Source organism: Anser brachyrhynchus, assembly GCF_964034855.1.
Source record: "Anser brachyrhynchus genome assembly, chromosome: 7".
In the NCBI taxonomy this organism is placed as follows: domain Eukaryota; kingdom Metazoa; phylum Chordata; class Aves; order Anseriformes; family Anatidae; genus Anser; species Anser brachyrhynchus.
The window spans coordinates 25,289,263-25,314,397 of NC_137701.1; the positions used below are offsets into that span (position 1 = coordinate 25,289,263).

Sequence of the window (25,135 nt, forward strand, 5' to 3'; positions counted from 1 at the left end):
TTCTGGATCTAATTCATGCAACTGAAGATCACAGAATTACAGAATGGTTTGGGTTGGAAGGGACCTTAAAGCCCATCTAATTCCAACCCCCTGCCATGGGCAGGGACACCTCCCACCAGCCCAGGCTGCCCAAAGCCCCATCCAACCTGGCCTTGAGCACCTCCAGGGATGGGGCATCCACAGCTTCTCTGGGCAGCCTGTTCAGTGCCTCACCACCCTCACAGTAATTTATTCTTAATATCTAATCTAAATCTACCCAACCGTTACTCTTTGTCTTATCACTACACTCCCTGATAAAGAGTCCCTCCCCATAAGATGTCCCTAGTCTATGGAGTACTTGAGTATTGCAAACTGTAATGGTTTCTTCTAAATTAAAGCGCAAGTTTTTAATTACAAAATGCTGCTATATCAGTTCAGTAGCCTCTTGATCAATCGATTTATGAGACCTTCACGTGGGGTTTGCACTGACCAGGGGTGAGACTGACAGCGGGTGAGCAGTTTTAACCGGGGACACAGAACTGCCACGAGAAATGGGTCCTTTCTCAGATTTGAGCCCTGGAGCCATGTAGCACTGACTGTGCTGATGACTTGTTTCCTCAGGCGAGAAGAAGGATCTGTTCTTGCTGACATAGGCACAGTGTTTGTTTTTCCCATAAGCCCAGGAGAGCTCTCGAGTGTGAGTCATTAGTACATAGCAGACATAAAAGCTTGGTCCGCTTAGTAGGGAGGACAGAGACAACCCTCCCGAAGCCACCCCCACCCACGCTCACCTGGTCTGTTTCAGCACCTAATAGGCTGTGCACATGTCAACAGTCGGAGTTTACAAAGCCGACGGGTTTTCATCAGCCGAACAGCTGCTGCAAAAAAACGAACAAAAAAACCAGACCTGCTGTCAGTGGTGCGCTCTTTCTATGGGGATGATGTGGTCTTTTAACATCCCTACAGATGTGAATGAGAAATGCCAAACGCGGCAGGCACCAGGCAGAAGGTGGGGAGGGAGGAGATGTGGGGCTGGCTGCCCTGTGGGGAGCGAACCGAGGGCAGGGTAAAGCGCAGTACCCACTGGTGCTTTTCCTCCCTCTCTGCCCACCCCAAACACGTTTACGGGGAGGAATTGTATCCCTTCCCAGCACTCATTCAGCTAAGCTCATGCCCTCTCATCACCTCTTTGCTGTTTCTCTGATTATTCAGGTGACACTTCTCAGTACCTGTTCTGGCATGAACCCCGGCTTGCTGAGGACTGATAACCTGAATGATGCCCTAAAACCTCAGTGGAGTTTCACCCAGTGCCTTGTATGTATTTACTAATTTCTCCTGGAAATACTCGCCTTGCTACATGTAAGCCTGCATTTATTATTTTAATAACTACATCGCGCATTGGCTTTTCCTCTTCTGTTCACAGCTGATGAATTTTAATTTTTACAGAAAGGTTATTAGTCTCTCAGTGCACGTCCTTGCATTTTATATGGTTACATTTCATCCCATGTCTGTTCCCAGGGCACAGCAATCATATAGTCCTCCCTGTAAGACTTCTTCTCTATTGAAAAGGTCTCCCAACTTTGTCGTTAGCAAACTTCATTACCCCACTTGTCATTTTTTGCACCAAGCTGACTTAATGCCATTATTCAGTAAGACAGATTCCTCCAGTCCTGTAACTTTGCTATCAACACCATCAGCAGTTTTCACCCCTGTACTAGATTCCTTCAGCATTTTATAGTGTTTACATTAATCCTCATCTTCTTGAGTTTAACTAATAAGTTTCCCAGTAATACCAAATCAAATGTTTTACCAAAGTCCAAGCTGATAAGATTTTACCAGTTTTCCTTTGGCCACAAAAGCAATTATCTTATCAAAGAAAGATATTGGGTTGGTCTGCACTTAACATGCCTATCTTGCACTTTAACCCATTTTCTCCTTCCCTCCATGACTTTTGTTACTCATTTGCCCTACAGCCCGTGTGCTAAAAAGCCTATAGATTTTGTGCTAAGCAGCCTATAGATTTTGCTGATAGCGATTATTCAGCCTTCAGAACTGAAGGGTGAGAAGCTTTGAGTTTTGTGGCGGTGTTACATGTGGCAATTTCCATACCCATGCCCTGGAGCCTGTTGACAGTGCTGCCTCTGCCTTCCGGGGTTGCATTATCTTCCCTATGGAAACTGAAGCAACATATTATCCCTTTAGCTTCTAGCTATCCAGCTTTCTACCCTGCTGTCATTGCTGGTGATCCTTTCCTTTTTTTGCTTTATACTGATGTAGCTAAAAGCCTTTTCCTCTTGATCTCCTTCCTTCTGATTTGTTTCCATTTTGAGCAGCTCTGAGTTTATACCTTTAACTGTTGATGTTTGAAGCATAGTTTTCTCTGTATATCATTCTTTTTTTTTTTTTTTTTTTTCGTAACTAGGCTTTCTGTATTTTTCTGAGATGTTCTGCTCTGTCTGCATTGCAGTTCACATCCTAGATGGGCATATGGAGCTCGAGCTAATACTCTGCCTCTACCCAAACTGCAAGCACCACACCTGGCCCACGCCTTGAAGCAGACAGCCTGCTGGCTGGCATTAGCATCAAAATTACAAATATAACACGGGCCTCTTTGTTTTCCAGTGGAAAAATTTTTGGCACAAGTTTTCCCTGAATTATATTCTAAATGGAAGGTTTGCAGAATTTAAAATGTATATATAAACACTAGATTATTGCATGCAAAATTGCTGTTAATTGTAGGTATTAAGTAGTAGCCATTTATACAGAGGCAGCCTGTAGCTCAGCGTAGCTCCTTCAGGATGTTGGATACAAATAAACAATGCCAGTTTATGTCCTTAAGAACTCACAGTCCAAGTCATTTCCAGCTTCCACATGGATTTCTTGCAGTCTGGCTTTACCAGTTCATGGGATACAGAAAATAAATCAACAGTGAAGTTTTTACTCCACTCATTCTATTCAGTTGAGTTCTCTGCTGCACCTTCTGGTTTGATTAGATAGCAAGATTTTTTTTTAATTATTATTATTTTTTCCCACACTTAAATAAGTTCTCCAAAAAGGTACTTAGCAGAAAATTAGGCTGAATTTTAGCCATATAGAAATCAAAGTCAACTCCAAGCAATTTTCATAATCCAAGCAGAATGGACCAAGAAGCCAGTTGTAAACAGTCTGTAGCGTTTAGGTCTTCCTGCAATCCAATGGATAAGGTTTTCAGGCAAAGTAAAATATTACAGGACTGTAACAGAAGTGAAAAATGCATCTTCTGGAAGGAAAACCGCACTGGTAACTTATTGTTAATTATCTTCAAAATAGACGTCAAACCCCAGACAGCAGACCTACAGAGACTTTCCTGAATCCAAATGTACCTACTCTGTAGGCAGCAGGGCAGCAATGAGAAGGAAGGATGTCATCTGGAAATTATGAAGTGGATGCAGAATTGATTAGAGGAGCAAGCAAGTACAAGTAGGACAACTGGTAGCAAGAAGAGCTCAGTATCGGTCTCCCATATGCAGATCTTACATATATAGTGATGGAGCAGTCGGATTACAAAGGACAGCTTCACCTACCAAAATTACTGAGTGCTTTGGTTTGGTTTCCAAACTGATCTTGTTATCATGATACACCTGGAAATAGCATTTGACTGAGATAACAAGAAGCAAACCATGATAATGGAGACCTACAGCAGATGGAGAGATACACAGGTTGCCATAGAAACCATGCAGAAAAAGCGTGTAGGAGTGGAGCAAGGCACAGAAAGAGAAGGGGTTAGAGACTGAAGAACTGAACTCGCTCAGCAGCCGTTCAGTTTTTCGAGACATTAACAAAAACACATTAGCTTTACAGGGGATTGAGAGCCATGGAGGGCAGGAGTCCTAACGGTGAGCTGCAGAACAGCGGAAAGCAGCGATGCCATGTTGTGCCATAGGGGAGGGCAGAAAAAGCCTTTGGAAAAAGGCCAGAGGTGAATGAGGTGGCTGAAACGGGTGGGAAGGCCTGGAGCACAGCCACAGCCCTCGCTCCCTTGTGCCTGGTGAGCACCCTGGTGAGAAGGGGATGTGCTTGGCCTCCCCCCTCCCCACAGGGAGGCCATAGGTGTGCAAGAGGTCGCCCTGCTTCCAGCCGTGCCTGCTTCCAGAAACCCTGCTGCAGTGTGCCGAGCAGCTTTGTGAGCACAGGAGAATGGATCCAGCTGCAATGCTCATCGGTGCTGTGGCTACGGAAATGTCTCACCCTCCGGTCATAGCACAGGTATCGCCTTCTGCGCTGGCGAGGCTGGCAGCAGGAGATAAAATGCAACGTGAGTGTGGTGGTCACAACACATAGGTGTGGAGAGCGGTGGGGGCTGCTGTAGTCTCTGACCCCGTGTGCTGGCTGTGGAGCATCTTTTGGCTGTGTTAGCTGCCCTGTGCCTGCTTGAGGAAGAGCTCCAGGCTCTCTCCATGCAGGAGCAGCAAGGAGAAACAGCCGTGCCCAGGCAGCAACTCTGAAGAAGCTGCTCCAGAGTCAGAATCAGGGCCCCTCAGTCCTGACCTCCCTGAGCTCCCAGGGCACAATCCTTTCCTCAGAGGGTGCCCTGCTGGGATTACACAATATTCCAGCCCGGGTTCCCGGCTTCCAGCCAGACTGAGCCCCAGTTTACATTTCCAAGTCTGGGCTGTGCTGCGTGATGTAACGCTGGAGGCTGGAGCATGACTCAATGCACAGTCACACTGCGTGGAACTGGAAACGGTGCCAAATGTGACTGTGGGGGATGCAAGCGGGGAGGGAAACTTTGTAGGCAGCCTGAGCTGCTGCCGTCTGTGACTCTGGTCCTGTCAGCTGGACATCTGAGATTCAGTGGAGCTGTGTTACGGCAGAGCACAATGCGCAGTGATGGATAGAGAAGGGGAAGGAAATTATGAGATGACTGATGGTGACTGAAAAGCCCAAACAAATAAAGGTTTTGACTCATTAAGACTACAGGAGTGATGAATAGCCATTAAAAGCAAGCACCAGTGACCCTGCACGTCAAACAGTGCAGCGTTTCGCATACACGCTAACTTACAGCAAAGCCACGGGCCCAGTAACACAGTGATGTCTGTAAAGCTCCAGATTAGAGATTCTCAAACGATCTCAACAGTATAAAACACTCCAGAGGCTGAAGTAAATTGTATTACCTTTACCTGCCCTCCCTGGCCATTTTCACCTATGGTCAGAAAATTAGAGCTGTGAATTCAGTCTGCTATAGGAGAAAGGCTGGTCTTATAACTGTGTTCCTTTCCCTGTTCTCATGTCATGTTAGCTACTGCTGTAGTGGCTGGGTAGCTTTTATTCTTGATACAAGTAGGTGTTTTTTTTTTAAATGCTTATGATGCTTATGAGAAATAGCACTCCTCGTGCAAGAAAGGCAGGCGGTACTTTCCAGGATTTATGTTATTTCTCTAAGGGCCTGTAGGGGATGTAGTTCCCTTAGCAGATAGCAGCAGTGATTGCTTATCTCCCCTGCACCTGCTACCGGCTAGGATACAGGTTTAAAATTATATGAAGCTTGGTCTTATCCAAAGATAATTTTTAGGACAGGAAAAAGTCCTGACCAACTAACAAGGGAGTGACAGAAAATTCATATCATTTCTACTTAGAAAAAAACTAATATATATATATATTTAGGAATACAATTGATGAGGAAATATGTTGGATTTTAGAGCTTTAGTCTTTGAACATGGATAGATTTTGCTACTCTGAAGAAATGATTCTGATGTGAAGAAATGTTAAGCACATATAGCCAGACTATAAGCTTTGGAAGAAATCTGCAGGAGCGGTCCATGGTTTTCATCAGATCCTGGACAATTTTCTAAGAGCATCAGAGTGATAAATTATAGCAAATATGGCAAATTTGCTTAAACATGAGTTACAATAAAATGCAATTCACTTCTGTTTGTAGCCATCATCAGGCCTACAAAGACAAATACTGATAAACGTGTATTATCCTTTTCATGCTTTCCCCCCCCAGAGCTGCAACACTTTCTGAGTTCTTCCAGGAAAGAAACTGGCAGCGCCAGAAATCACAGCGATGGGTAAGGGCCAGGCATGCTCGTGGCAGGGTGCTCTGCTGTGATTTTGGTCCTTTTGAGCCATTAAATTACAAGTGGGGAAAGAGACTAAGAGCAGTGAACCTGACCACAGGTTATAACTAGTAACAAATGTAAACTAAAGGTAAAGGACATCTTTAACAGTGCCTTCTTAGCAAAACTGGTTATGCAGTTGTTAAGCATTTTGTCAATGCCACCTTACGATAATCTCTGGTATTGCAAGTGCAGCACTTTTTAAAAAGAAAAATGCAAATGCATGGGGTTTGCCATCAGAGTTTACTCTCTGTACTCTCGGATCAGATCCTGAGAGGCTGCAGAAACACACAGTAAAAACACCGGCCTGTCTTCTGTGTTGGGGAGGTCGTGGGTGGTGTAACGTCCTGCTGCCTGTCTGACAGCAACAGAAGGTCTGGCACAGGTGAAGTTACATTTCTGTTGGGACCAGTGGTCCTCAAGCAAGGGGAAATAACATGGAAACATGGGACTCTTGCCTGAGTTGCTTTTGCTTCACGTTTTCCCAGGAACATTTCAGTGGTGTTGGCATGCATTACGATACAATACAATGGTATTATATTTCCAGTTAAGGTTGCAAGTGATCAGCAGGAGAGGAACTAACATGTTTAGAGGGCAAGAGGAATGCAGTTTTGGCCCAAATGTTCTTCAATGGACAATCTGACTCTGCTGGTCTGTTCTCTTGTGGTTCCACAGGAGAAACACGCAGCTGAAAAAGCCTTTATTTTCCTGCAGTGATGAGTGTGCTTGTAAAAAGGCAGAAGCGGGGGATTTTATGCCTGTGCAGTGGTAATATATTATGTCTCTGTAAGACGTATTATAGCTGTAGGTGCAACAGGCAGTCCTCACTGGGGTCTGTCAGCCAAGATTGTGTGTGTGTGTGTGCTTGGCAAGGAGGAATGATACAGGCTAACTTAAAGCTGGCTTGGTACTTGTAAATACATTTTAAAGACACGATACTTGTAAAATCATATCCTCATCTGATGGACAAATGCAAAAATGTTTTGAACGTTGCTGGGAAATCTGGGACGTGCTGATGGGAGAGACCAAGAGAGCCTTCAGGGTTATGAAGCTGCTGTCAGGGAGGGATGTTCTCTGTACTGAAGGGTTGCAACTGGCCAAATGAACTGTTTGTCTGAAATAACTTCTCCTTTGCATTTTTTTTTCTGTCTGACTTACATGCATTCTCATGTAGGGCACTTTTAGCATCTTTTGTGTAACAGTTGTTTACCATAATATAGCTGTGCTGAAAGTGAGACCACAAAAAAGGTAGGTAGCTGTGTGTCCAAGCAACCTGCCTGTGAGCTGGGGAGGAGAGGATGAAGAAGTGATCAGATGAAATGGGATGTGGAGCAGAACCACAGCCTCGCTAACCACGGCAAGTATCCTTCGACCCGATTTTAAGCAATGCAGCCACAATCAACTGCATTTTGGTTTTGCAAAAGTGATGCCCGGCCTGAAAGAGTACACAAACCAAAAACTACTTTTCCCAGTTAGCTTTGTGTCATTCTGTGAAGGAAAAAAAATACTTAACTGTTGCCCACATGCAGTATTTGGTGGCAAAATAGAAAGAGGTATGTACTTCCTCTCAAGGTCAGGCTTTGCTTGGTGAATAAGGCTCTGGGAACTTCTAAATTTGGCCCTGTTTTATGGATCTCTGCAGAAGTTGAACTGGAGGACAGATGTGGGTTTCTTTGAATATTTGATATCAAGCTTGGCATCAAGTCTGGCGTTTGATTTGAAATGAAATATTCTTCCATGAAGACTGCCTAAATCTTTCACTAGAGGGCATCAGCCGGCCAGGAGAACCGCTCCCACGGGCAGAAAACCTTCTCCTGAAAAAAATCCTGGTACCCGAGAGGTGTTTTATGCAAGCCTGCAGCTCACCGGGTCTTTGACAGAAATTTGTTTGGCAAGCTACCACAGAAACGTCCTTTAAACCGAGGTATCTTAAACAGCCCTAAACTCTTCGTGTAAGTAATGACCGTAACTCCCAAATAGGTTGGCTTTGCCCAGTTGGAAGGGGAGTGATTCCCCGTCTTCTCTTTGCGGTGACAGTGTACTCGCACAGACGAAGGCTGCCTTCCTCCTAGATAACCCACCTGAAAGAGCAAGGCACCGGGGGCTGTATTCCACGGTGCTGCCTATAACAACCCTCACACGACAAAGCTTGGACTCCTCGCTCCCGCGTCCCTTGGGGCGGGCGGGCGTACTCTGACGTTTGTTTAAACTCATTTATTTTTGTACAGGAGTGCTCGCCCTCTCCTGAGAGACGAGAGGTCTCCCAGGGGGTCCCAGACTGCCCATGACGGAGCGGGGAGATGGCGACCGCCGCCTCCGCCGGGCGCTGCCCGCACCAAAGATGGCGGCGGCGCTGAGGCGGAAGGGGCGGCCGGGCGGAGCGGGGCGGTGCGGAGCGGAGCGGGGCGGTGCGGAGCCGTCCGGCCTTCCCCGGCCGTGCGGGGAGCCGGGCCGAGCGGGGCGCGGGCGTCGCGGGCAGCCGCCGCCATCTCAGCCCGCATGGGGCTGGCGCGGCCGGGCCCCGGCGCGGCTTGAGGAGGGGCGGGAGGCGCGGCGCCATGCAGTGCGCCGACCCCGCGGCCGCCATGAAGGGGCCGGAGGGCGAGGGCAAGGCGGAGCCGCCGGCGGCGGCGGCGGGGCAGAGCGGCGGCGGCGGCGGCAAGAGCGGCGGGGGCCGCGGCGCCAAGGGCTGGCACTACAGGTGGGCACGGCGGGGACGGCGCGGCGGGAGGCGGCTGCGGGAGCCGCCGCTGCCTGCGGAGCCCGCGGAGCCCGCGGAGCCCGGGGCTGGTGCCGGGCTGGCGGTGCCCTCCGCCGGGATAGCTCGGGCAGCGCCCGGGGAGGCGGCAGCCAGCTGCAAGCCGACTCTTGTTTTAGTTTTTAATTTGTATTATTATTACTATTTTTTGTTAGATTGCCTCGCGGCTCCGGTGGCGGCGTGCGCCTTCGCTTTGAGGCGGCTCTCATGTGGTCGGGGGTGAGCAGAGCCACATGCTCACGGTGTGGGCGCTGCTGGGGGACGCGCCCTGCTTGCTGCTGCTCCTTCTTTTTCTCCCCCATTAGACTATGGAAACCCATTCAGAGTTGTTGGAGACCTTCCTTCCTCTCTTCGGCATTTCCAAAAAAAAAAACAAACCACCAACTTTGTGCTAAGCTCTAGCTTGGCCTGCCTTCTTTGAGGCTGTAACCTCGGTATTTTCATTGAAGCAGTGTGTTTCGGTTCCTGCCAGAAACTCGCCAAGTGGCGCGGCTTTGCCTGGCGTGTTTTGGGGGTGGCCGCTCACTGCCAGCCTGGTTAGTCAGGTAGGGCGAGGGAAGCGTGGGGAAAGCTGACCACAGAGGGTTCATTAGAAATAGATTCAAATTAAAATGCTTCCTCTGAACGAGCGATCCCCCTGTGTGTTAAGGGGATTTTGGGGTTTTCATGTGTTTTGTTTTTTTTTTTTCCTAACTTGTTTTCTGGTTCAAGGAGTCTCTGCTCCCATCCAGATCGAGGGCATCTAAGGTTTGAGGGACTTGTGACTGCTTTAGGACTTTCATCCTTGACTGGAGTTGGGCTGTGTTGCCGTTGAAAACAGTGCAGCTGTGTGAAGTTTGCCCGTTTCTCCTGCTAATGGAGACCCTCCAGAGCAGTCAGTGGACACTCTGCTGTGTCCTGCTCCTGGGGGCAGGAGAAGGGGCGCCTTGTGCTTCTGCACGGGACGGAAGGGGGTCACCCGCTTGCCTTAGAGAAACAAACGCCTAGGCCCAGCTTGCAAGGGTGCTTCATGCCTAATGATTTTAACAGGGAGCGAGCGGCGCAGGTATCTCTGAGCATCTAGATCGTAAGTAACTCCCTTTTGAAAGTCCCCTTTTCGAGATTACCCGCCCGGCTGTTCTGTTGCTCTTGCTCGGTGTTGTGGCTTGTAGGACAGAGGTTGTGCTGACCTGCTGAGCCCGCCTGCTTTGCGCCTTGCCGGGCTCACTGCAGCCAGCAGGAATTGCCCATGTTACACCTCGCGACTACCAGTGTGTGGCTTAAATTGCTCTGATGCGCTAGTGGAAGCTTTTTATTTTGTAGGTCTTTGGGACAAGTTTAATATATTAATTGTGTTATGGTGGACACGGAGGTACCTTGCTGTTAGTCTCTGCTCTGTTGGAAATCTATTTACAGCTCTGTTTGACTTTTTATATTTAATTAGGGACAAAACATCACCTTTTCCCCCTGCCTCCCTAGGATGGTTTCCTGTCGGGATGCTGCAGTTTAGTTTTTGCTCAGTGGATTACTTTTATTATGGAATGTTGTTGAGTAAAGGAAGGCCTCTCTAGTAATAAATGGGTCAGTACCTAAAATACTGGGTTTAGAAACAGATTTCTGGTGGTGGAAGTTCTCCCATTTTAACTTTCCTGGCACAGGATGTGGGCAGTGCATGGTCATGCACTGTAGCAGAAGTAAGGTCCTGAAGTACTGTGTCAGCACAGACTGTATCTGGTGCAGAAGTGTAACTCTGTATTTGGTGAAGTGTCCTTTCCAAAACAGTTGGAGCGTGGTTGTAAGACAAATGGGACCAGTACTTCATACCCCACTGCTATGAACGGGGAGTTACGATGGTGTGTATGGGGGAAGGGGACAGAAATCTTAAGCACTGCTGGAACCTGAAATAATGGCTCAGACGGTTGGAAAGTCATGCTTCCTTGGTGTACGGTGCATGTCCAGAGAATATTAAAAAATGGAACAGAAAGTCTAACTTTATATTTTTTGGAGGGAAATAGTAGGGAGGTTTTTAAAGAGCTGTAGTAAAGGGTTAGGCCTAATGTTTTTCAGTGGAGGAGAAACCACCAGAGGCAGCTGAATGCTTCAGGTTATGTAGAAGTATAGATAAATCTCTTTGCAGACATGTGCTACGCAGAGCCTGTGTGTGATGAGTTTGGGCAGCCCATACAGTGGTGCCTTCTGCAGCTTGTACGGCTCAGTTTCTTCAGAGTAAAGGAAGGTACTTTTTTATTTTTATTTTTTGACCTAGCAGAAGTTGAGTATGGGAGTCTGGAGAAACTGCACTTCTAGACATCTCACAGGAAATTATCTTGCTTACTTATGGATGTGTGATAAGTCTCAGGGTGTGTCTGAGAGCAGCCAATGCTAAGCTGCCTTTTCTTGACTGATACCAGTAACGGTGTGAACGTTTAGTTGCAGTGAAGTAGATAAGAAAGAGTCTGAGAGGCTGTGCTGCATGCTCAACTCTTTATCCCTATTTCCAGTTAGAAAAACAGTTAACGTGAGATGAGACTACTGAATAGCTTCAATTATTGAAGTTTACTTGGTAAAGTAATTTAAAATTATAACTTTTTGTTTTAAAACTGCTTCTTTATTTTCAGCAGTTATCAATTTAGGAAGTGGCATTTCCCATTTGCATTCAGCAATTCTACTTTTAATCTTGTCCATCTTCATTAATTTTTGCATTGCTCTAGATTGAGTGAACAGAGTAGCTTCAAAGCAGTGAGAGAAAGGGGACAGCTTTGGTAGGTACTTGTATGATGTGTGAATCATAGTCATTCAAATAACATAAAAATTTCACAAGCAGAATCTGTATCTGTGAGCTAAATAGAAAGCTGGTCAGAGTACTTGCCAAGGAAATATAACAAATCCTCTCAGCCTGCCTTGAGGGAATTTCAGATAATTTTGAGAGAAATGACTTGCAATAACTGGTTCTCGTTTATCTACGAAGCTAAAAGTTCAAGGCACTGCAGTTGACTAGAGAAATGAGATTGTCTTTCCCCATTGGAGATGTGCTAATGTGCTGTCCTCTCACATTTTTCTTCATGGTTCTGTTCTCAAATGCATAAATCAATTCAGTTTCTATTAAAAGGGCTCACAGCACTTCTTCCCATGCTGGTAGAAATATACGTACATGCTCATAAATTTCCTAGTGATAGCTGATTTTAAGATTACAAGTTATATTTCAAAACCTGTTTGCTTTTTAGTTCCTCATGTCTTCTTTTTGGTAACTGTCGTTGTTCCCTATTTCTTAAACGGCTTAAGCATCTGTTCACTATGGATGTTGCCACAGATATTTATGAAGTGTTACAGGTCAGATGTCTTTTGCTGTTTTTCAAGGAAGCAAGTCAACTTTATCTGTTCTTGAAAGTTTACTAAGTGCTGCAGGGTTGTGAATTAGTATATAAGAACATTTCAGTGGAAGTAGTTTCTAAGGCAGAGAGTCAGTTTCCTAGACTTTTCCCTCTAGGGATGACAATGCCAGGTAAGAGAGTTCCTCATGCTGGATGCGTTCTGCGTGCTACTAGTTATCAGCTTAAGATGGTTTCTCTTGTTATACTACTCCATGGGCCTTTGGGCATGAGTAAAAGAGGCTGAGAGTGAGTAAACAGCAATGCAAACAAACAGCAGAGAGAGGGCTTTGGCAAAAAAAGCAGCATTATAGCATCATAACTCTTTTAAAAGTCAAATTCAAAAAGCTAAGAAATTTAACGCTGGGTGACGGTTGTCTTTTAAGGGCTTTGTTTTGCAATTGACACTGACTGCTCTTCATAAACGTGCACACACACAAAAAAAACCCAAACAAACAACAAGCGCTCCCCCCAAAAACAACCAACCAAAAAACGTAGAGAGTTACTGACCTTACGTCAGTCTTCTATTTGAGCAGATGAGCATGCAGTAGTGCAACAGAAGAACAGGCAGCTGAAACACATGGGTACATTTTAATTCTATATTTCAAGATGATCGTGGACCCTTCTCCATAAAATAATACCATGGGAATAGTGTTTTAAATGAGGTGGTTGTTGCACTTGTGAGTTTGATCTCAGTTAACTTGGGGTGACTAACAATCTGCTGCACTTCGGACAATGGAAGCAAAGTGTGTGAGACTGAGCTAGACTGTGGAAGTGCTTAATTACTATTATTTTTGTTCATGCTGTCTTGTGAAGTGAATTAATTAGCTCTAACAAAGGGAAGTGTCTTGAAACTGATACCATCTTCTTGAGCAGATGTTGATAAGAGCCCTTTTTATTGAGGGTGGAGTTAGTGTTGGTCTTAGTTGTGAGGAAAATATGTAGAGTTTTTCTAGTTTCTGTGTTTTTCTGTTCGCATTCCAAGAATGCTTAATCTTGGAGGATAAATTTCATGTGTTTCGCCCTTTAAAGCTGAAACCAGCTTGGCAGAAGCAGATAAACTGGGTAATGGCAACGTAATGTTTAACAACGCTTCCTACAGCGAACCTCTCCCTTGCTGATCCTTCACTCCTGTCTCTAAACCGGCGTTTCTCATTATAGCATTAATGTAAGCATCTAATTCTTGCTTAGGCTGCCATACGGTGTATTAGCTGGCCTAATTAACTTTGGACTCCTGAGAACAGGCTGGAATTTAAGTCCATACCACTTGGAAAGTATAAAAAAAGAGACGTTACGCAGAAGTCACGCTGGGACAGCTCCCAGTAAGGAAGTACCAGGAGTGCAAGCGTTTTTATTCTCTGTCGCCCATGTCCTGGGGTTTCTCCCTGTGCTGTCTGGAGCTAATTATTTGTGGTCACACGTGGGGTTTTGGTACTGGGTGTCCCCAAGCCCCCTCCAGGCCTTAACATGGCGTTACCTCAGGTTCCTCAGCTCGTGCGGCGTTCCCTCAGGTTCCCGCTGCCGCCCGGCTCTGTGACATCGCGGCAGCGCCCACCGCTTCTATTTATTACTTGTTACGGTTCTGTGGGGGGTTTGCCCGTTGCATGGTGGCTCTGATGTCATGGTTGCGTCACGGTGACCTCAGCCTGTTTCTGAAGGCCTGTGATGGCACCCAAGCCGTCTGGCGGTGGAAGGCCCCGGCTGCTGGGGATCTCACAGCACCGGTGGTCGTGCGTGCTGCCCTCCGTTCTGGTGCCAGAAGTCAGGCGCGGATGGCTGTCACGTTCATTTACCGTGGTGGTGGGAAGTGGCTGAAAAGCCCTGTGCCTGCATTTATTTATCCTCGTTTGAGTCCTTGCTTAATGAGTATACCGTGTTCATAGCACCGACTGAGAAACGCTGCGCTCAACGTAGTTGCCTCTTCACAACACACAAGAAGGCCATGTTTAAAATGCTCAGCTGCTTATATCAACCCCATGATCCGTTCTTTGTTATTAAAACGTTAAGATCATTATTTATCGCGTTTATTTTTGTCCTTGCTGAAGCCCCAAGCACTTCTCAAAAGGCAGGTGAGCCGTTGGCGCTCACAAACTGGAACAACAGAGATGGAGCAGATGACAGCTCAGATTCGTTGTGAATTGAAAGAAGTGTGTGTGTGAGTGTGTAATAAGTGGGTACAGTTGGGGAAACAGGTTTGGGCAACTTAAATAGACCGTGGTGATGGCTGGTGTTCTAGCAGGGACCCAAACTGGGGCGGTGAGCTCGGAGTTTGTGTCTCCAGCCCTGTGGCTGCTCTGTGAGCAGCTCTCAAGAGCCATATCCCTCTCCTGCTTCCCAGAGCAGGCTGTAAAAGCTGCTGGGGCAGGAGCAACAAACGTGGGAGTTGGTTCTGACATGTGGGATACTTTTCTTAATACTGGGATATTCATTCAGAGTTAAAAATTAAGCTGAACAGAAAAAGCAGAAACTTTAAATAGCTTTTAACCGTCAAATAATTGGTGCTTTTTCCTGGAACAGATCTCTCCAGGAGCTAATGGCCATTACAAGCGCCAGTCCTGGAAGCGCAAAGGGTACTTTTTCAACTTGTCTTTTCTAATGTAATCGTGTAGCAGCATGTTAATTAAAATCGCCTACAATATTAATATCCTCCTCTGCCACACACACACTCTCCCTAGAGAGAAGATGAAAAACAAACTGCGTGTGACCTAATCACACGGCTTAATGTACAGGCAGAAAGTGCCTGCTGCTGCTGGTAGGCTGTCCTAGGCTGGTTCTTGTGCTGTACTCACAGTACCATGAAAATCACAGCACCTGTGCATGGACCCCTGTTTACTTAAGGATGTTGCCTTGACACACATGCCCATCATCAGCTGGTGCTGATGAGTTTTTATTGTAGGGGATCACTGCTTGCTGATAGCGCTGTCTGACAACTTTCATTTTAGGGTGCTTGCAAAGCTTATATGGTTTCATGTTTTCTGTACTGCACATCTAACGATGAAATGCAACAGGCTGAAATGGGGTTGGAGAAGTGCTGTTATTTTGCGTGTTAAGCTGACAACCTCATGTTTGACAACCTGGGATGCCTCTCTGCTTTGGAGCAGGAACATCAGTGTCATGGGGAAGGCTTTTTGCCTTGGATGTGCCTTTCTGTCTTTCACATGTAAATTTCTAAGTTTTTGAGTCTGAAAATCGTTTAAAATGTGATTAGTGTTTAGCCACTGACGTTAATTTCCAACAGAGCTCAGTTTGCCGAAGTTGACTTCATTTGCACTGGAGGAGCAAGGAGCGAGTGGTCTGCAACAGAAAGCCAAAAGTCTTCTGGATAGAGCTGCAGGATGCTGTGTTAATGTGCTCGTTTCTCACCCTGGCTCTGACCTCCTCTGTGCTAACAGTCACGCTGTTTAAGCTGTTTTTCCTCTGTAATCACTAATTGTATGTTCCTCTTTCTCAGAGGCCTAGTTTGGAACAGTTGGCTCTGATTTTGCAGAACTGTTGCAGGGTCACAGCTGCAGCTGAAATCACCAGAAGCTGTGATTTGAAAATATCAACTGCAAAGATATGGTAGGGAAAAAAAATTGGGCCACAGCGAGCTCAAAGCTAGGAAGGCTGAAAATTCACTGTACATCAGTTCCCTGTCAGTAAAATGGGATGACAGTATCCTCTTTCTTTATTGTTTGGTGCATCACTCCTTCATAAACATCGCTAACGAGCATAGGAGAAGAAAATCATAGGAAAGCTTTTTGTTGGAGCATGAATATCAAATGAATAATGCCTGATGTTCACTGTATGATGAACAGGAACGGTTTTGAGTAATTTCTTGTCTGGGGATCACTGTCCACTTAAAGCACTGAACGAGAAAGTAGTCCTGCTATTTTTGTTTGTTGTGATAACCATGAGTGGTTAAACTAACACAGATGCTTTCTTAATTAGCGCTTAAACCTTCTAAGTACCTCATGCCTCAAGTTTAATGTAGGAATATTTTGGGTTAATTTCTGTATATCTAAAAGCTATAGGATAGTTTGGGTTGGGATATCTCTAGTCCAGCCTCATTCGCAGTGCAGGGCCAGCTTCACAGTTACAACAGGTCATTCAGGGCCTTCTCCAGTTGAGTTTTGAGTATATCCAAGGATGGATATATTTGTACTTGCTTGGAAAGAGTAATTTTTATCCTGTGTTTAACCTGAAGTGTCTCAAAGATTGTTCAAAAATAATAAATGTCTCTACTTTTTATTTGGGTAGCTAATCAGTGTATGTACCTACGTTTATGAGCTCCTAGGTTAGAAGCAGACCAAAATGCCCGAGGGAGAAATATGCATAGCAGTTGATGAGCTAAAACGTGCTGGAGTGTGTTTAGAGTAACTACTGATGCAGAGGTTTTAACATCAGTGTCTGTGACTAGTACTTACCAGGGTCTGCCACTTTCTGAAGTGCTGTAGACAGCAGATATCGCAGAACTTCAGAGGTGCTCATCCATCAGTGTGTTTGCCCAGCTTACGTTGCGCTGTTATGTTACGTTGCTGCTAGTTGCTGAGCAGAGCAGCTTTAACTGGTCCGCTGCTTGAGCTTTATGAAACTAGACTTGAAGGGAGAGTTTTTTGGTTTCTGCTAACAATAATACGTGAAGTTGTGCATTATGGTGTGCAGCCATAAACTGGTAACGTAAATGCTGTTAGTTACAGGAAGCAATAGTTGTGCTCCAGGGACATAAGGTGGAGAGTTCATACCTCTTGAGCTGCCTGGTTTTTGTACCTTCCACCTCTAAGATGTTGCTGTGAGTTAAATCTACAGTTACTTGTTCAGCAATAGCTTGAGTACTGGTTATCCTTGCAGAATAATCTGCAGGGCTGGCTGCTGACTCTCAAGTCCAGCTTGAATTGTATTATGCTGATGCAAACCCACAAATAAATTGTGTGTGGGTAGAGTTCATGCTGACTTGAGCTCTTTACATACATGCAAGAGAAATTGCTTAGCTGAAACTCACTGCAGTTTTTTTTTACAGGCAGACGAGAGCTAAAGAGCTCTTTAAATGATAAAGTAGTTAAATATTACCAGCTTTACAGTAGTCCAGTGAGAGCAGTATTTTGATTCTTATTCATTAAATGGTCTCTCTCCTTTTCTTTTTCACATTGCTACCCTACAAAAGCGTTACAGTATTGTTTCATTTGTGTATAATTGATCTGTGGCCTTTAACGCAGAAAAGAGAACTGCAAGTTTAATTAGTATGGCCTTAAAAAAACAACACAACAACAGCAGAAAATGTTGTAAGCTGGATTTGTCATGTTCCCCTGGAGAACTTAGTGCCGGTAGAAAATTTAGGTGTAAATGCAACTGCCTTGTCGATAACTTGGGCTTGCAGGGCTTGGGCTCATTTTGTGTCCTTCATGGCAGATCTGTGCTTCTCTTCCAGTTCGTGTGCGCGCTCCTAACAGTTTACAGGAATATGCGAGAAGTTCTTATATTTAATACAGATGTGTGTTGCTAGCATGTTTTCATGCTTGCAGCCAGTCATTCAGTTCACAGGGTTTACTGTCAGTGTTGTTGTCATGTTGTTGGACCTTTCCTCTTTGCACTTGTTTGTTGGTTTCTAAACTCGCAGTCGAACACAATGGAAACAGATGAGCTGACAAACAGGAGCTCTTGCGGCTGCTCTACAGTTGACTGCATGATATTGTTGGTGAGTTGCATGGGCAGGTTAGCTTTTTATTTCTTCCAAAATCATTTGGAAAAGCGGAGCTAATGTGTTGCTGCAAGCTGGATGAAGGTTCCTGCCTTGCCTTGCTGGGTGTGCCGGCAAATCTGCTTTTGCCCCAGAGAGCCGTGGAGTTGGGGTGTGCTGAGCGTGCTGGCAGCTTCTTGGGACCCAGGGATCTTTGCAGTCACAGAAGATAATGTGCAAAGTTTCCACGCTGACATAACTTTTTTTCCCCTTTATCTTCTCTTCCTCCTCCCCGCCCCCTTTTAACGAAAAAGGGAACTAATACATTGTAGACAAGCACTTTGCAGTGGTATATGAGGAATAAGCAAGGTATTACAGACCAAGTTCAGTAAAAAAAGGTTCCTGCTGTTTTTTCAAACTGTGTAGTCAAAGCCATTCATTGGTTTGCATTGTTATGACCGTGCTTTCTTCAGATCCACATGCAGCCAGCAGCTGCTTGAAGCTTACGGAAATCCGCGGGGAAGCCTTTGGCTGCTGCTGTGCTCCTCAAGCATCTGCAGGGCCTGCAGAGGCCTGGCCGCTTTGAGTGTCCCCCATGGTGCTGCAAGGGCCCCATCAAAATTAAAATTGGCCGAGGGACAGCCTTGAAGTGTGCTGCGAGCCCTGTCCTGGTGGATAGGTGAATTTTCGTGCTGCTGTTGGCAGCACCCTGCTTGTGAGGGGTGAGAGGAAGAGGTGGGGAGGTGCCTGTGCAGAGCCTTCCCCTTGGAGAAGAAGTTGGCCCTGTGCCCGTCAGGTGCAAGTTGGCTTGGCTGGAGCTCCTGCAAGACGTCATCGTGGGGCTGCTGTGCCTCAGCATCTGTGTTCAAGACTTGGGTGCTGCATGTAAACAGGATACAGGAGGAATTTGGCCCTGCCATCACCCGCTCTCCTTCCTCCCCCGAGGAGGAAACCAGGCTGCAAGGCACTGACAGCTGCTGCAGCTTAAGGGGCATAGCAGAAAAGGACAAGTAAGGGGAGAAAGGATAAATAAACTAACGGTAATCCTTGGTGAATGTTTTATTCCTCTCGTCTTTGAGTGGTGCTTGGGTATCTAAAAATATGGCTTGTGGAAGACATCACTGGAGATGGGGCGGGGTTGTCCTCTGAGAAGAACACGAACCATTTTGTAATTTCTCATAAACTTTAATCACTTGCTTACAGAGACAATTTTAGTTTGTAAATATTGTCGAGTGGGCTGAAAAAGTGAGATAGGTGGGCAGCAAAGTTCAATAGTGCTCAGCCTTCAGGGGAAAAAAAAAAAACCACAAACATTGAGGGGTAGATGTGCTGGGCTGAGGTTCGGGTGCTGTACCACAAGTGCCTGCATAGCTTTTCCTTGGATTATGATTTGCAAGGAGTCATTACTTAAAGTAATTCAGCAACTGTCCGTTTTTTTTAAACATGCTTAACATAAACTGGTGCAACACTTGCACTCATTTTTTGTCATCTTTTCAAACAAGGACACAAACTTCTATGTAAGTTGTTGACTCATTGTGGCTGAACTGTTCCTGTTCCTTTGACAATCTGAAACTGCTGTGAGCATTTTGAGTAGCAGCAGCAGCAAGTTGGCTATTAAAAGATATGCTACCCGTAGGTACACATGTATGCGTGTAGCTAGCAGCAGGTTTTGCTAAAAGGGAGAAAGATCCCAGTGCAGCCAGGCCTTGCTGTGAGTGTTGTGCGAAGTTGCTTAGTGGTTTTGGTCACTTCTGCAACCTGTTTTCTAAAAGTCAGAAACCCCAAAGTGGGGTATGATAGGGGCTTCTGAAGTTCTGCAGACAACTTTAAAACAAATTTCACTATTGTTTCCTAGGAATAAATGCTGGCAAGGGCTCTAAGGATGTTACTCATTTTACCACTGCTGGTGCTGTGGTTATCTGAGCAGAGCCAGCACCCAAACCACTTGCTCTCAAAATCTGCCATCTCAGAAGCTTTCTGTAGCTCCCTGAAGAGCCCTGTTTATTCCATTCTTGTGTAATATTACTTTTTTTTTTTTAAAAAAAACAGGGTCTTAGCTGCCTTATGACACTGCTTTAGCTGATGTTACAACATTTAATTTTAACTCTTGCTCTGGAGGCACTTACCTTAAAATTATTGAAGGGAATGCTCTGGTTACAATTCTGTGGCCTTGTTGTTTATTAATAATGTCGAGCATGTTTTGCTGTATTCCCAGGAAAGTACTCGTGTTTACACAAAAGAAGATCAGGAGGTTAGCTCTGTTCCTGTAAGAGGGGTGGACAGTTACAAGATAGTAACAAAATCTATCTTTTGTGAATTATGATTTGCAGTCTGAATTTAAACTTTTTTTTTTAGTGTATAAAAATATTACTTATTTAAAAATAAACCTTTCTTCAAGTGTTGAAAACTCTGAGGCACACGGTGTGTGAATTTGTGCTGGGAGAGTGTGATTGATGCCTGTGAGGGCTATGTTCTTGCTCTTCTACTTGTTTGTTTGCTTCCAGGCTCTTACACTGTCAAGGAAATGTTTTAAATACCAGCCGAGCTTCTCATACCCTTTGGGCAGGTTAATCTGTGGCACGCATGGTTGCTAAAAGTTCGCTCAGCCTTTGGTGGGGTGAAACCTCAATATAGTCTCGATGGCTTTCACAGTTCTGTTGAGGGACACAGTCAAGGTAGAAAACAATGTGACCAGTATTGCCTAGTCTGACAAAATCAGCTTTGCGTTGAGTTACAGTTCATGCCTGAGATGTGGGGTCGAAGTTAAGGCTGCGTTACATGCGTGTACTTGCTGTCACCTTGAAGATGGGCACTGGCTCTCTTCGGGCACTTCCTCGGGCTTCTCTGAGGGGCTGTTGTCCATTTTCTTCAGCCAAGCCATCAGTCGTGGCACTACCCAGGCCAGAGGGAGTTGGCGAAGAGGAGGCTAGTATTCCTGGAGGAGCTGCTGTGTCCTGTTTAGCCGTGGGACTGGCCGGAGGGCTCCTCCCTGTGGGGAGAGACGCAGGTGAAGGAGAAGTTAGTCAGGTGCTGAGGCGACATGGCGGTACCGCTCTGGCAGTGCTGCAGGTGGTGTTTCCTACAGACGGACGGATCGGTTGTCTCATCATTCCCACTCAAAGCTGTGTAATAATTTTAATTAAAGACACTTTAAACTTTCCACTGTTGTCCAGTGAATGAACTTCCGAGGCCATACACACGGTCCTGCTGTATTCGTTTCAGTCTGAAGCCACTTCTCTCATTTTGTTCCCTTCCATGAAGTGTGCCCCTGGTTGGGGCAGGCCCTCAGCGGGATAGGGCAGCAGCTCTTCCCCGAGCTCTGCAGGCTGTGATTGAAAAGCAAGGGTGAAGTGTGGATTTGCTAGGCAAAATGGAAATCAATTAGCTGTGACTAGGGACAATTTTCAGAACATTAAAGACAAGTTCATGCACTTTTATGACTGCAATCTCACAGTTCTCGGCCTAATTGTGATGGTGAATAAGTCTAAACTGCGCTTCCCTTGTATGCCATAACAGCTAATGAGGACGTGTTTGGTCATGTCTCCTTAGCGTTTTTATGAGTTTAAGATGTATGATAGCCCAAATACTCTCTGCTCTCCTGGGTTTTGTTTTTGTCTGCATAGTACCACTTAATGAGCTATTCCTAATTAAATTCCTAGCTAGTCCCACTGGCTGCTTTCCATTGCAGGGTAGTACTGTCATACTGACAGCTAGTGTATGTGTTTTTCTGTTTTTAAATGTAACGTGAAAAATCAGCTACTTGGTTTTTCTTCAAAAACGTGCATTGCATCTCTTCGGATAATGTTACTGTATGCAGGGGCTTCCTCATATGGCAGTGACTTACTATGAGGTTGTTTTCAGTAGTGGTGTCCTAAACAGCTTCCTTTCGGATGAAGCTTAGCGTAACATGTTAGATACCTGACAACTCAGTAAATGTAGTCTGGTGATACTGACTGTGTTTAGAAATGAAGCATGGACAGCAGCTTCAGCTGTTCTGTAACATGTACACCGATACTTAGTGCAACTATACTGGGACCCAAATCCATGAATGAAGGTGTTCCCTTGGCTCTAGCAGGCCCGTGTGTCCCCACCTTTCCACCCCTTATGATAAGGGGGCACTTTGACCGCTTAATGACTGACACAGGCTGCTGCTCCAATGGACTCAATAATTTTCCCTTAATCTTCAACATTCTGTGAGCTACAGAAAATTTAAAATCTAGTAAGATAGCTTAAATGTTAGATTCTTTTAAAAAGCAAATGGTTAGCGTCTGATGTTTGGGTTGTTGTTTCAGTTCTTTGTTGGGATAAAATAGGAACTTAATTCTCATGTTGGACCTGAATTGTGTCTCAGAGTGCGCGTTTTGCAATAGGACTGTGCTCTGCTGCACCAGTCAGGGGCATTGCAGTGGCATTTCTAGAGTTACGGGAGTGTGCTGTATAAAGTTGAGTTTTAAGCTGTGGTTTTAAGGAGATTAGTTTGTTGCCGTAAGACTTGTAAACCTTTCTTTGGACAACGGATTTTCAGAAGCGCCAATGTATTTTGTCTGTAGCGATGTTAAGTCTCCACACGAAGTGCGCCTTGTGGGTTCTTAGTTTTGGTGGATGTTGCAAGTTCAGACTTCGAAACAACAGGATATTCCTGCCAGGCCAGAGAAGGAGACATTTCAGGCTTGTTTTATATTTCAGAATATCTTGATATGGCCTGTACATGCATGTTGTCTTCTGCACAGCACCTGCACAATCAGGAAGGATTCTGGAAATTAAAGATGAGCAGAACCATCCGTAGGAGTACCCAGGGGCAGGTTTTGGCTAGTGACCATGATCGAGGTTCTCTTAATAAGCTAAAGAAAGTTAATTTTGTTTACAAAGCTTACTTAGGTGGGGGAACACAAAACAAAAGTATGCATGCTAAATATATTTACCTGAAACTAGGCTAGAATGACTGTTGAATGAATCTCAAGTGTTGGTGAAACTAATTATGCCTGGAAATTGTTTGGAGTTCAGTAAGTCCATTTAAACTGTCTTATGAAATAATCTCAGAAATGAGACTGAAAAATCTGTTAAGTATTGGTAGTTTTTTTAAAAGATAGTGCCACTCTAAAAAATGAAGGTGAAAATTAATTTTCAGGGAATAGATAATGATGCTTAGAAACTGAAGCTTTACTACTTGATATTATCTGATTGCTTTTCTTTTTGTTATAGTGATCACATGGAAAATATTTATGGCTACTTAATGAAATACACCAATCTCGTCACTGGTTGGCAATATCGGTAAGTTGTGGTTTTTTTTTTCCTGGTGGTTTTTAGTAATGTAGACTCTTGGCAGCACCTAAATGAGCGTATTTCAGTCTTTTTAAGTAGAAAATGGGAAATTTCAGTGTTATTAGGCAAACTTGATGAAAATGTCTTGTCCTTTTCTCTATATAGGTTGAGCTGTCATGTAGATGAATAATATTTGTATTAAAGTATGATTAAGAAGTTAAAAAATGATTAAGAAAACGTTCTTTTAATTCTCAAAATCTTGCAGTAGCATTCTTCTGTGAGCACAATTGTTCTCTTGTTCTATAGAAATCCCAATCTTTGAGAAAAATTTGGTACAAACTTAATTTGTCTGCAGTCATCTTGGGAAAATATTTCACGTGTTTGGGGTTGTACTGACACAAGTCTTTAAGTCTCAGTCCAATCTCTGTGAACTTATAATGCAAGTCTTGACTTCTCACATCTTTGCTCTCACCTACCCTTCTTAAAAGAAGAGGAAAATGCTGACTTTGTTTTGTGTGTTTGCTTTATCACCGTTGCAGATTTTTTGTTTTAAACAATGATGCTGGCCTACTGGAGTACTTTGTGAACGAGCAGTCGAGGCATCTGAAGCCCAGGGGTACCTTGCAGCTAGCAGGAGCTGTAATTTCGCCCAGTGATGAAGACTCTCACACCTTTACAGTCAATGCTGCCAGTGGGGAGCAGTATAAACTAAGAGGTAGGACCTCTGTTCTTGGCCAGGGGACTCTTCCGCTAGAGGCACTCCTGGCTCTCACCTGTGGCTGCTGCTCTGGGCTTGGCTGCGTGTCCAAAAGCAAAAGAATTTGTTTGACTGACTGCTGTAATGAGTGTTGCATGTGAAACTTTCAGCCTGCTCTTCAGTTAGTTAAGAGCTATCCTTCTGTACAGATGGTTCCATACTCTTTGGGCTTGATGATGTACAGAAGACCATGAACTTAAGATGTGTAGGGTGGGGGGTTTAACTTTCATGTATAGTGTCCTTTAAACTGTATTGATGCAGAGCTTTCTAATTCATTGTAGGTAACATTACTATGTTGACGCTTGTAAAGGATTATGTTATTCCTGATGTTCTGTGTGTTAGCTTTCTTGTGGCAGTTAGAGAAGCCCATTCTCTGATTTTGTAGGCTATTGAAATCTGGGCTAATATATTTTAGTACTTCTTTCTTTGAAGATATGCTGACTTTTTTAAAATTCAGGGCACCTTATTCTGCTTCCAGGAAAATATGGTACGTTGTTAAATTAAAATGTGTGTAGGGAGTAATTGATGAAGTTATTTTAGTTTTATATACGGAAGTTATTTCTGTGTTAGAGTTCTTTCTGTGTTACGAAATTAAAAAAAAAAAGTACTTGCTACTTCTGTTGAACTTGATTTAATGTTATAGCTAATTACAGATCAGCTGAGCAAGTTTTAGAACAAAAAAAGTTTTGTACTGTTAATGTCCTGTGTCTATTTCAAAGTATCAAGCAGTCTTTTTTGCACATACTTTTAAATGTCTTCATGTATGTATTTCTTTTGGTTTGTTTTTTTTTCAGCTACTGATGCTAAAGAACGGCAACACTGGGTTAGCAGGCTACAAATATGCACGCAGCATCACACAGAAGCTATTGGGAAGGTATTGTACGACTGATATTTTCTTGGGCAAAAATAATTTAGCGTGGTGGTAGAGGTAGTTGCAAATGCAACTGTTATCTAAGACAAATACTAGAAAAAGGGTGTGTGGTTGTGCTTGAAACTCATGACAAGAAAAATTCCTCTGAGTAATAGCTAACTTGTAATAGAAGTATGCTTTAGGAATGAGACAAAGTGAAGTCACTTTGCTCTGAAGAGCTGACTAGCCCTCCCTGGCCAGGTACTGGTCAGCTAGTGTTTGAACAGGAAGTGGAGCTTGAAGGTCAGAGTACTAGTCTAGTACTTTCCAACAGTTCTGCATTTTATTTATTTATCTGAATGTAACAGGAGACAGGTCTTTAGTCTTACTGAAGCCCTTCCACTTTGGGAGTTTTACTTAAACTTTTT

At 44.6% G+C, this 25,135-nt stretch overlaps 1 protein-coding gene across 1 annotated transcript in view; it reads left to right on the forward strand.

Annotated features, from left to right (window-relative positions):
• The first annotated feature begins 8,482 nt into the window (after positions 1-8,482).
• Positions 8,483-25,135, forward strand: part of OSBPL11 (oxysterol binding protein like 11) — a 37,730-nt gene continuing 21,077 nt past the window's right edge. Inside the window, exons 1-4 of the mRNA XM_080600598.1 lie at positions 8,483-8,778; positions 23,041-23,109; positions 23,640-23,815; positions 24,652-24,731. Of these exons, the coding sequence (XP_080456724.1) occupies positions 8,636-8,778; positions 23,041-23,109; positions 23,640-23,815; positions 24,652-24,731 (468 nt within the window). The 5' untranslated portion in view covers positions 8,483-8,635. The remainder of the gene's footprint in view (positions 8,779-23,040; positions 23,110-23,639; positions 23,816-24,651; positions 24,732-25,135) is intronic.